Source organism: Felis catus, chromosome C1, assembly GCF_018350175.1.
Source record: "Felis catus isolate Fca126 chromosome C1, F.catus_Fca126_mat1.0, whole genome shotgun sequence".
Taxonomy (NCBI): domain Eukaryota; kingdom Metazoa; phylum Chordata; class Mammalia; order Carnivora; family Felidae; genus Felis; species Felis catus.
In genome coordinates this window covers 166,873,510-166,886,076 of record NC_058375.1, presented here as the reverse complement: position 1 = coordinate 166,886,076, position 12,567 = coordinate 166,873,510, and the positions used below count along the sequence as shown (strand labels likewise).

At 35.5% G+C, this 12,567-nt stretch overlaps 1 protein-coding gene across 8 annotated transcripts in view; it reads left to right on the top strand.

The window, feature by feature from the left end:
• CCDC141 (coiled-coil domain containing 141) overlaps positions 1 to 12,567 on the top strand; it is a 227,767-nt gene that overhangs the window by 127,094 nt on the left and 88,106 nt on the right. For 7 of the 8 annotated variants that reach the window (XM_019838319.3, XM_019838318.3, XM_019838317.3 and 4 more), the window contains exon 8: positions 10,022 to 10,216. The exons of the other annotated variant lie outside the window; for it this stretch is intronic. In XM_019838319.3, the coding sequence (XP_019693878.3) occupies positions 10,022 to 10,216 (195 nt within the window). The remainder of the gene's footprint in view (positions 1 to 10,021; positions 10,217 to 12,567) is intronic. 8 annotated transcript variants of the gene reach the window in all.

Below are 12,567 nucleotides of genomic sequence, written 5' to 3'. Positions count from 1 at the left end.
TGTTTGTTGATTAAATGAACAAATGAGTACTTCATAATTTTTGTTGCTGTTATAAATTGGATCTTTATTAGAAGATCTGTATCTTCTAACTGAATATAAAATTAACTATTGTTGGTATATAGGAATGTTACTAATTTTCTTATATTGATCTTATATACAGCAACTTTAATGAACTCTTATTGATTTAAATTATTTTTCTAGATTCTCTTGGTTTTGGTATGTAGAAAATCATAATCTACAAATAATGTCAATAATCTTTCTTTCTCTCTTTCTCTCCTTCTTTCTTTCTTTCTCTCTTTCTTTCTTTCTTTCATTGGATAAGACCTTCAGTAAAATGGAGACTAGCAGCAGTGATAGAGGACATTTTTGTTTTATTCCTGACTTTAAATAGAAGGCTTCAAATGCTTTACCATTAAGTATAGGGTTTCTTAAGTTTTTAGTTTTTTTTTTTTTAATTTTGGTTTGGTTTTTACATCTATCCTTTGTTACATTTCTTATTTTCTTTTTAAAATCATGGATAGACACTGAATTTTATTGATGCCTCTTTTTGTATTTATTGAGATTATCATATGGTTTTTCTCTTTTGTTTATTTGGCGAATTGCATTTCTTTGTTTTTCAATGTATTTAATTTACTTTTTGGCCAATATATTTCCATTATTAAAAAAAATATTAAAGGAACATAGAAAAACCTGTAATAAAATATTTCTCTTTTCACCTACCCGATTCCCTTCCATCATGCCAAAAGTAACCATTGTTATTAGTTTTTTATTATATGTCTAATTTCTTTATGTTATCTAAACAAATACAACTATATATTCATATTTTGTCCCTTTGTTACCTCATTAGTGGCCTACTACACTCATTGTTCTGCATCTTGTTTTTGTTACTTGGTTACTTTTCTATATTAGTATATAGATGTTGTTCTGATGCTTTTGCTATAGAGTATTCCATTTATAGATGTATTTATTTAAAATAACCCTCATTGATTGACCTTCCGATTGCTTTCAAAGTTTGAGGTGTTTTTTTTTTAGTTTAATAAAACTAAACAGTTTACTTTAGTAAGTCGTTTTCTTTTTCCTTAACTTTTTATTATTAACTATATTAACTCTTCTTCCTTAACTTTTAATTTTGAAACTCCACACAGCAAATTTAAAAGAATAGTACAGAATGAATACCTATATAGACTTTACCAATTTAAAAGTTTTGTGACATTCCCTTTATCTCTTAGTATGTATTTGCATATATATACTTTTTCTTATATCATTTCAAAATAAGTTGTGAACATGATGCATTTTCACCCTCAGCATTTCAACAGATATCCTAATGATAAGGATGCTTTCTTCTATTGCTGTAATCCAATTATACGCTCAGTGAATTTCACATTGACACAATATTTTCTGCTCTGTTGTTCATTTACAAATGTCTTCAAATTGGCCCAAATTGAGGATAATGCATTGCATTTGATTGTCATGTGTGTTTCTTAGTAAAACTCTTCTGGTTTGGCTTGTGTAATTTCTTCTCCTGTCTATTTCTGTTTCTATGGTGTGGGCTTTTCATTGTCCAGCCATTGCACAAGTGCAGGCTCATCCCTCCATTTTTGTCCTTAATTCTTTCCAATTCTCATTCACCATACTGCTCTTTAGTGAGTGGTGTTTTGCTTTCAAAGATTCTCTCTGAAGAGTGTTATTCACAAATCTATGTCTTTGGTCCTGAGCACTCTTATCTGGTACTGACCAGCTTTCTTTTGGACATTTGCCCAAGAACTCACTCTTCACTCTCCACCATACCTCCACTCCTCTTTTGTCTAGGTAACCCCCACCCTTTGTTTTAAGTCTTAGCTCAGATATCACTTCCTATGAGAAACACTTATTAATTTTCCAGATTAGATAGTTCTATCTCCTTATGAGTCAGGATCATAAGGAGCCTACATGCTCTTGCTCAGGCTGTCTCTCTGCTTGAATCAGCCCCTTGCCTTCTTCCCAGTCCCACACTACACTCACTAGTTGAAGGTCTCACCCATAATTCAGATTGTATAAATCTGATTCCGAAATTCCCAAATCAGATTCCCAAATCAGAATTTATTTTTTCTTCTACTGAACACTGTTTTATTTTCCATTTGAACTTACAATGATCTATTTATATTAGTTAGGTGTTCTTAAGATTTGTTAAATAATGCTTTTTAGATTGGACCGTATTTGGTATAGGAGAGTTATAGAAGGTCAAACCCAGTATCACATGCTGCTGATTCACAGATTATTGAGTATGGAATCAGAATCCTGTGTATATACATAGCGATTAGCTGAAAAACAGAACCTATATGAAGGGAGACAAATTGAAGAAATTCTAGCCTTGACTAGATTTTGTTAAAAGACAAGTTATTTCTTCTAAACCATTAGAGGTAAGGGGTTTTCCTGTAATGAAGATATAGTATATATGTATTATAAATATGGTTATAAAAAGTTTGAAGGAAAGTTAAAGATAACCATATAAATGTATAGAAAAGTTTGGGAAACAAAAACTGGATGAGTTTTGTACCTTCACAGTTTTGTTTTTTGTTTTTGTTTTTGTTTTTTTACTTTCTGTTTCCCTTTTAAATAAATTGCTCCTTTGCCTAACACACTGTGAAGAAAGTACAAAGTAGAAAGAAATGCTTTGATTTCTTCCTTATGAATTAAGACTAATGATTTAGTCTTAGGGCTGTTTTAAATTCATGATGGATTGGCATATTAATCATTTAAGGAGTGTAAGGTCAAAGATTTTATTTGTCATTGTATCTTCTGCAGCCTTACACAATACTCACTGAATGAATAAAGTAATTTGTAAAACAGAGGTTAAATTTTAGGTTTGGGAGTCATCAGTACAAAACATAATTTCACAGAGTTAAATTAGCTCAAAGTTGCAAGGTTAAAACACTTTTATTATATAATCATTCTTTCTCATTTACTGGTATGATTACCTAGTCATTAACTATTTTGGAATATTCTAGTCCAGTTCCAAAACTTCACAGATTATAAGTATTTTTTGTTTGTTCCTGATTTCAAATGAAATGCTTTAGATTTTTTTAATGTTTATTTATTTTTGAGAGACAGAGAGAGAGTGTAAGCGGGGGAAGGGCAGAGAGAGGGAGACACAGAATCTGCAGCAGGCAGCAGGCTCTGAGCTGTCAGCACAGAGCCCAACCTGGGGCTCAAACTCATGAACCAAGAGATGATGACCTGAGCCAAAGTCAGATGCTTAACTGACTGAGCCACCCAGGAGCCCCTAAAATGCTTTAGATTTTTTAAAATATGCATTTTTCCACCCTACCAATAATGATTCAGTATATCAATGGGCTGGGTGTGAGAATATAGGTTTTAAAACTTTTTCTAGGAGATATTGATAGCCAGATTTAAGAGCCATTGTTCTAGTCTATAGCAGATGTTCATTGTGGATGTAATATATATGGATTTCCTTCCCCCCACTTCCCAACGTAATCTATTTCATTTAGGAAAATTTTCACAAGAGATGAACATCTAAACCTAATAATTGAATCTATGTTGAGATCCGAAAAGGTATCTCCAACAGATGCTCTAGAAAATGAAACAATAAGTCCTCTGAAAACATTAATATAAACTGGAGTCACCTAGTCAGCTAGTGGCCCAATCGGATTGTAGGCAAATTGTGTTAGATGCCAATAGTTTGGCCAGCTAGACTTTATTAATTTTATTAAAAAACTGAAACACCAATACCCCCCAAATCTGGATATACTCCTTACTTATTCAACTCAAAGAAACTCTGATTAAGAGGAGCAAAAAATGTAAGAAAAACAACAAGGACAAGAGAGTAAGAAAAAATAATGATTCTTGCAAAACACAAATCTTCAAAAAATGTCTCCCCAACTTTCCATGGAATTAAATTTTCATCCCAAAACTATGTTGAACTAAGGAAGAAAAACTAAATGTATTGTTGCTCCAATCATTCTTTCAAAGATTTGCTCAGAGTGTATTTGTTAAGATTTTATTTGATTTTAAAAATTTATTCTGCCGCATATTCATTTGCTTCAGTATTAACAACAAGCTCTGAGCAATTAAACAAAAAGCTCCCCTTAATGGCCATGCATTGAACAGAATAAGGGAGACAAGAACCTTCCAAGCCATGGTTTTTCCTGTGACTTTTGGAACATTTGAATGGACAGAGAAAAAAGAAAACAGCCATTACTCAAAAACTATTTTAGTGATATATGTCGTTTCTACTATAGACTGTCAGTCCTAATCCCACTAGGGTTAATTATGGGAAATACAGCTAAAATACCCAAATTTTGGTAGGAATTTGAAGCACAGCCATTTCATCATTGAATTTACATATAATTCACTAGAGAAGCAGAAGCATATGTGAAGTGATAGAGGCCTGTCATTGTACTGCAGGAAAGTACGGCTCGATAAAGCAAAATGCCCTGCTTGAGACCACTTACTAAGTTTGGAATAAAAAATGTATTTCTAGGGGCGCCTGGGTGGCGCAGTCGGTTGAGCGTCCGACTTCAGCTCAGGTCACGATCTCGCGGTCCGTGAGTTCGAGCCCTGCATCGGGCTCTGGGCTGATGGCTCAGAGCCTGGAGCCTGTTTCCGATTCTGTCTCCCTCTCTCTCTGCCCCTCCCCCGTTCATGCTCTGTCTCTCTCTGTCTCAAAAATAAATAAACGTTAAAAAAAATTTTTTTTTTAAATGTATTTCTAGCTCCAGTTCTTTGCTCTTCCCCATGAGCTCTGCCTGGTTCAATAGCAATGATTGTCTGCCTCATGGCTGGGAGGTGAAACACCATACTTCTTTTATCTTTAGGTGACACAAAATTGCTGTTCTTCCTGTTTGCAAACAATGCCTTTGCTGAAATGCATCACAATGAGGGCCAGGTTCAAATGGCCTGTGGGCACTGAACTCTGCACTCATCCAACAGTGGGATGGGACCCAGCTCTCATATGATCCTTGCTTTCGCGTAGGTCAGTGTAGAAATCCTGGGAACAGAGCATGAGAGGAAACTGTGGCCCAGTGTGCAATCCGAATTGGCATAATCAGAGTTTCAGCTTTTCAGGGGCTCATTGCCGCTCTTCAAAAGCATCAACATTTCCTCTAAAAAGAAACTCCTGCTCAAAACAGATTCTCGAATATTCTCTGATTAAAATTGCCAGGTTTATTTTGTTTGTACCAGCTGTTAATGCAATCATGTACAATTCTATGCTCTTGTGTCAATGAGTTAATTCTCCTTGGTGCCGAACCAAATGGGACTGTAGACTTAAAGAATGAACAAGAAATGGGCTGTGTCTAATGAGATGCCCTAGGAAATAACCATGCTACGAGAACTATACATCAGCTCCACACATGTTTCGGCCAGATGTGATTTTGGCCAGTCATCTCCACAGCTGGTATTTTCTTAGTAGTTTATAAATATGTCCTCTCTTCTTTCTTGTCCCTCACTTAAAAATTACATTCTGAAGTTTCAAGTTTATAATGAAAATAATTTACCACATGGTGTTGGGTCATTAAACCCCTTCATCTACCCTGAAGTTTTCATGTGAATAAAAGTTTACTAAACATATTGTGATTATATTGTTTCTTTTCAAATGGAATAGCTAATCTTCCTACTTTTTGAATTTACTTGCTGGATAATTTTTATGCCAATCCATAACTTCATTTGAAGAGCTAACCTGGGAGTATAGAAAAGAAAGAAGAAATCATTTTCACCTTCTTGTCTATCAGCACTAATCCTCTTAAAAGTACCCTTTCAATCATCGGATTCAACAGAAGCTCAATTTCCTCAGCGGATGGAACACTGAAAGGTACAGTTTGAAAGGGTTACCACTGAGAGTGAAAAAAGGAAAATAATGGAGTGACCTGAGGAGACACCCTGAGCCCAGGATCACACAGTGCCACACATCTCTACTAGGTCAGACATATGCACATATCTCTGTCAAGATTGAAAAGCCAAGGAAATGGTAGCTTTGGCCTTCAGCTGGTAGGGACACGTACTGGAAATATTTTATTGTAAAGTGACTGAAAGTCAGATGTTTAACACTTAGCAGGCAGGCAGCAATGGCTAGAGAAAACGGACCATGGTTTTCTCCACTGGGTTCCTCCAGCCTTGACAACAGTGACAACTAAGTTTTTTTTTAAATAGTGTGATGGATTCAGATGACTCTGGAACATTTTATGTTAAAAATAAAATAGTGGAAGCATCCCCTAAGAAAAATGGCTGGGTAAATTCATCATCAGAATGTTACAGAAATACATCAGAAAATGCCTATGGATTGCCCAAAGAAAACAGAACCAATTTTCTGAGAAGATTGAATAGAAATATTGAATGGACCCAACTTCATTTAATACCCACAGAGTTCGTGTGAAAATGCAATTAAGAAGACTGGAGATGGAGAATAAGAAAAGATACGAGGCCAAAATGGTCCTTTAACAGTTTCCTTGGAAGGTCATAGCCTACTTTTTATAAATATGATGTGAAGCACAAAGCTAAAGTGGTTTTTCCAAGATTTGGCTCTACTCCAGATGTCTTTCTTTAATGTTGTTTGCAACATTTATGCTAAAGGCAGATTTATGAACACTGTTAGAGAACAGGTATTTCCCTTCTTAGAGAAGTGTTTTATTATTTTGGTCCATTGGCTAAGCAAAATTAAGCTTGAGTTTGGGCTGTAAATTCTCAGTTCTATATGTAACAGCATTGTATTTATTTAGAAAGAATGAAGCTTCTGATTCCAAATCAGAAAATCTCAGGGTCTTAGAACATTTTTTGTAATTTCCAAGACCTTATCCGGGTTTCATGGAACTTTCACCTGTGTAATTCTAAGCCAATAGATTTAATCCTTTTATGCTGTAAAAAAAAAAAAAAAAAAAAAAAAAAGACAAAAAACAAAAAACACAAAAAACCAAAAAACCAAAAAAAAACCCAACCACTTTCTATCGCCTCTCCTCTCTGAAGTGCTGAGGTCAGTATACTGATTGAGAAACAGATTCTAGAGTCAAACTACTTCATTTTGAATTCTGGCTCTTTCACTTACTGGTGTTGAGAATTCAGGAAAGTTCTTAATCCTTCCAAACTTCAATCACCCCATCTGTAAAATGAGGATGGTAACACTTTGCACTTTCCAGCAGTATGGTGAAGATTAGGTGACATAATACATGAAAAGCATTTAGCACAGTGCTTAAACAGAAAGAAAAATCAATACTATCTTGCAGACAGTTAAGACACCTACACCTTAGGGCTTGGTGTTGTCTAGGTTGAACACATAATTGCCATATCCGTTTCTCTATGTCCTAACTCCCGTTCCATTTCCTTCCCCCTAGCTTTGTAGGCCTTCCCGAGGTTCTTCATATTTGTTAAGTGGTCTTCCTCTAATGAGCAAGAAGATTATGGTCAATGATAACTTTTTGAATAACCTGCTTTATTCTGTTTTAACACCTGAAGCATTTCTTCACTTGAGTCTTTGAGGATTAATACCCCACGGATCTTAACAGACAGAAAATGAGAGAATGGGTACAAGAGACAGAAAATGGACTAGTTGGGTCTGGAGGGATAGAGACAAAACAAAAGAGTAAAGAAACAGACTTGTGAAAGCGGGTGAACTCATAGGTGATTCAGCTGCTTTTAGCCATAAGAACAGAATTTCCCAACATTATTCCAGCTGGAGCATTGGTCCCCTGAGATGATGAGTAAACACATGGTTTCATGGTCAAAACAGGTTGTCCAAAATATTTCACACTGTGTTTCCATCTCGGAGTCTCAATGTACATCAACATATTGAGGATTCTGAGAAGTCCTGCAGTAAAGAGACCCACTTTGTTTTGTTTATCCCATAATACTGATCGATACATAACGCTGATCAATAACATTTGGAGAATCCTTCCACTACCATTATTTTAGAGCTGAGAAACAGAAATTCTCATAAAGAACAAATTTTGGGGTGCTAGTGAACCATGGTAAAACTGATGGAATGAAAAGGGAGACTAACAGTGAGTGTTTATTACATGTGCCAGAAATTGTGCTAACTGCTTTAAAAACATTTGCTCTTTCCTGATAAGGTTAAGGTAATGATTTTTAAGTGGGAAGGATATTTACAGTGCTTTATGAAAGAATGTCATGGAACATATTAGCTATCTTTAAGTGGGGACAGACTAGCTCTTTAAAAAATGAAGGATCTTAAGAAATCACATAGCCCATATTCATACCTAAGAATATTGATTTTGCACTCACTGAGAAATCTGGAGTGTCAAAAGTTCATAAACAACTGGGAAAAAACCCACAACGAATCACCAAAGTAGTAACTGGTAAAAGTTTATTGTGCACACACCAAAAAGACAATATGCAAACCAGAGCACTCACCCCAAAACATGGAACAAGGCTCAGGGGTATATTATTATAAAGCAGCCTAAATAGTGAGGAAACGGTGACTTCTTACTCTTCACAATTATTGGCTATAATATCAGAATTTCCTTAAATGATGGGGAATTGGTCAGTGGTTACCTCATAGCATCCTTGGGAAAGGTTCAAGTTTTGCTTATAATTTCCAGAGACATAAACAAGAAATGACCCAGGTCAAGTCAGCCTTGCAAAATAAGCTAAATTAAGCTTTGTTTGTATGACTAAACTGGTTATGTCTGCTCAGGCCATTTTTAAGGCTGGTCTTCATTTGTTTTTTATTTGAACAACCCCCTCCCTCTTTGGTCATTCTCTTAGAAGGCTGAGAGTATGATCAACCACTATAGCATTATATTTGGTTACCACCATTGATGTGGTCAGGCTGAAGAATCACACGTTAGCTGTTTCCATTAGTTGAGTCATCAGGATGTGTTTATAGGACCAGCATACATTTCATACATTTGATGATGTAAGTATATATGAAAATTATGTAAAATAGCAGTTTATATATTGTTGAAGGAAAGAACTACACTTTATTCTTTCTTCATATTCCCCAAGCCATCTATCCTAGCATGGTACCAGGTACATAGTATTTAGGGTGTCTTGTGAAATGAATGAATGGAAATGGTAGCGGTAAATTGCACTAAAAATTATACTTATTTTACATAGTATAATGTAACAAATGTAACTTAATAATAGGACGTTTGCCTTAGGGAACAAGCCAGGATGGAGGTAGAATGTAATTTTTGAAATTTGGCGCTAAATTTCTGGTGCTTTAACAAACAACCTATGCTATTTTGAGCCACAGTCTTAGCTGAGATGGGTACCGAAAATTCACTCACAAGACATCCATGTTAGAGATATTTTATGAAGTTGAATCTGGCTTCATCTTTTGCAAGAAATTTGAGTTTCCCTTTAAATAAATAAAGTGTTAATATGTTCAGTTAACTCCAACTTTTATTTTCTTCTCTACTTACTGTTTTTCATCCTTGTGTAACAGAAAGTAAAAAACTACCTCCTTTCTTTTCCTGAAATGTTTATATAGCACTAAGAATGAAGTATTGAGAGGTGAGACTCAGGTCAGGAAGGAGGGAATACTGCACAATACCAACTATTAATTTTGTGGAGAATAACAGATCTTAATTTTAGTTCTAAGTGTAGGCGCAATACAAACACAACAGCCATAAAATATAAGATTTCTCTTCCTGTCTTGTACATATTTGCCCACATTGGCAGTGAGACCGAATTGTGGGAAGTAGACTTTTTATATTTAATTAAATGAAAACAGATCAAAGTGAGTTAGAGATTAAAAAACGCTATTGACTATACTTTGGGTATGTTTTCAGACAGCGTTAATGGAAGAAGTAGCCTGTATTTGGGGCAACTAGATATTCTATCGATCACACATCCCAACCTGCCTCTTCCTAGCCTCTTTCTTCTTTATCTACCTTTCTTTTTTACCTACATCTTGGTACTGAAACCTGGAATGTAGCATTTACTCCTTCATAATTTGAAAATACAGTGACAGATGGTTACTGATACATTCAACCCATCTAAATGTTCTCTGAGTCTTAGCACAGTTGCAAAGGGGAGGATGTGTAAAATAAACTGGAGTGATCTCTTGTAGGAATGGAATTCTGCTGTTGAGAAGCTAAAGAGTGATGCGCTTGGGATTCTGCTGTCCAAGGACTACGTGGAGAAGGAACATCTACAGCTCTCTAACCAGAAACTGGATCAGCTTCAAGGAGAATTTGGTCGGCTCATGGTGGAAAGGAAAACTTGGTTAAAAAAGGCAAATGTTTTTTTTAACAGTGCCAATAAGGTCAGTGGGAAGTTACGTTGCTAATTTTAGGTAATCAGGACAGACCAGTAAGAGATTCATGATTTCAGTAGGCTGGCGAACATCACAGAGGTCTGGATTCCACATAGAGTTTCAAAATTAATAGCAGCAAAAGTGAACTTTTAAAAATATATTCCTTTATGATGAGTACTGGATGTTATATGTAAGTAATGAATCACTAAATTCTACTCCTGAAACCAATGTTACACTGCATGTTAACTAATTAGAATTTAAACAAAAATTTGGAAAGAATATATTCCTATCATGGCCATTATTTGGTTCTCAAAACTAGGAAGCTCTATGCTTTGACATGTTAAAAAAAATCCCCATGAGGGTTTCATCTTAGAGCCGTCATTGAACTGCTTGAGGGGACACTTGTGCCAACACTGCCATATTTCTCATGGAGTAAGGGAATTATCATAAAATGTATCAAGGTTAAAATAACACCTTGAAATTTTCACCAAAAAAAAATATTTCCCCTTTAAAACTTTTTTTTCATTTATCAGGGAAAGGTACATGAATATTGTAAGCCTTCTGCATACAAGCCATAAGGCTAGAAGCAGAGTCTCAACCTGATTGCCCTGCCTTGGTCTTGCCTTTTAAAGTCTGCCAAGGGGAAATCTTGCTTTGGACCATCTCCAGGTCTTCTTGAGTTGGAGACTGTGCTCTGTTTCTCCTGGTTGATTCTTTTAATATTGACTGTAGCAGATGGTTCTTAGTGAGTGGTAATGTCTACATGTTCACATCACTTGTGTATCTGAAGCTGGCGATATTATTTGAAAATTTTTGTACCTTTTCCAATCTAATATACACCTTCAAACTGCCTTCTTGGAATTGTTTAATACCTTAAATTTTACTGATGTTTTTGAAACTGGACAATGTGACAGGAAATGAATGGGTAACCCCCAGAAGGTGGGTATATTGTGATTTAAAGTCATGATATCAACAATCTGAATACAATGTCCTGGTATATATCAAAATAGTTATTTAATTTTGAACTTCCGTACTAATAGGAAACTTGCAGAGTAGAATTTCAAAATAGAGGTGCTAGAATTACAGTAAAAACAGTGTTAAAGAAAAATTTGACAAATATGATAAACATCTGTTTGGGATTTCTTTGTTTTAACAGAAGAAACAGTCATAGCATATTACTGGAACTGTTGAACTAAGTAAATGGTAGGTGCTAGTTAAGTTTCTCTTGAACAGTCCTGTTTTTGAATAAGAGATTTCTTTTTTTTTTTAATTTAAATCCAAGTTAGTTAACATACAGTGTAATAATGATTTCAGGAATAGAATTTAGTGATTCATCACTTACATATAACACTCAGTGCTCATCCCAGCAAGTGACCTCCTTAATGCTCATCACCCATTTAGCCTATCCCCCCCGCCATCTCCCTCCCTCCATCAACCCTTAGTTTGTTCTCTGTATTTAAGAGTCTCTTATGGTTTGTCTCCCTCTCTGTTTTTATCTTATTCTTGCTTCCCTTCCCCTATGTTCATCTGTTTTGTTTCTTAAATTCCACATATGAGTGCAATCATATGACATTTCTCTTTCTCTTGCTGACGTATTTCGCTTAGCATAATACACTCTAGATCCATCATGTTGCAAATGGCAAGATTTCATTCTTTTTGATCACTGAGTAGTATTGAATAAGAGACTTTCTAACTTACATTGCACTCTCATTCTACAAAATGAGTAGGTCATCCGTCAATCAAGTAATGTCATTTTTAAGGAAGACAGTTATAGAACATGTCGCTAGAATAAAACAATGCTTCTAGAACAAACCATATAGTTTCAGCCCTGCAAAATGTAGTTTCTCTCCCTTCAATTTGTACCCCTCTGCTCTTGCTTTCTCTGCTCTCATTATGTGGTAACTTTCCAGGGAGACTTTCTCCTGACATTGCTTCTGGGCCTTGAGGGGGAAAGGAATGACATTTATTGCAATAACAACAACAACAACAATAATAATAATAATGATAGAACAGAGTGGTTACTTTCTCAAATTCACATAGTAATTCAGCTTAAATCATAAGAAACTATATTTCTTAACCCTCGAGAGTTGAATTTTTTTTTTTTTTTTGAAAGAGAGAGAGAGGGAGAAAGAGAATGAGTGGGGGAGGGGCAGACAGAAAAGGATAGAATCCCAAGCAGCTTCTGTGCCACCAGAGCACGGCTCAAACTCACAAAGACACTTAACTGACTGAGCCACCTAGGCTCCCTCCTCCCAAAACTTGACTTCTAAATTAAAAAAAAAAAAAAACTTAAAAAAAATGTTTGTTTATTTTTGACAGAGAGTTGGGGGGGGGAGGGAGAAAGAGAGACAGAGCGCAAA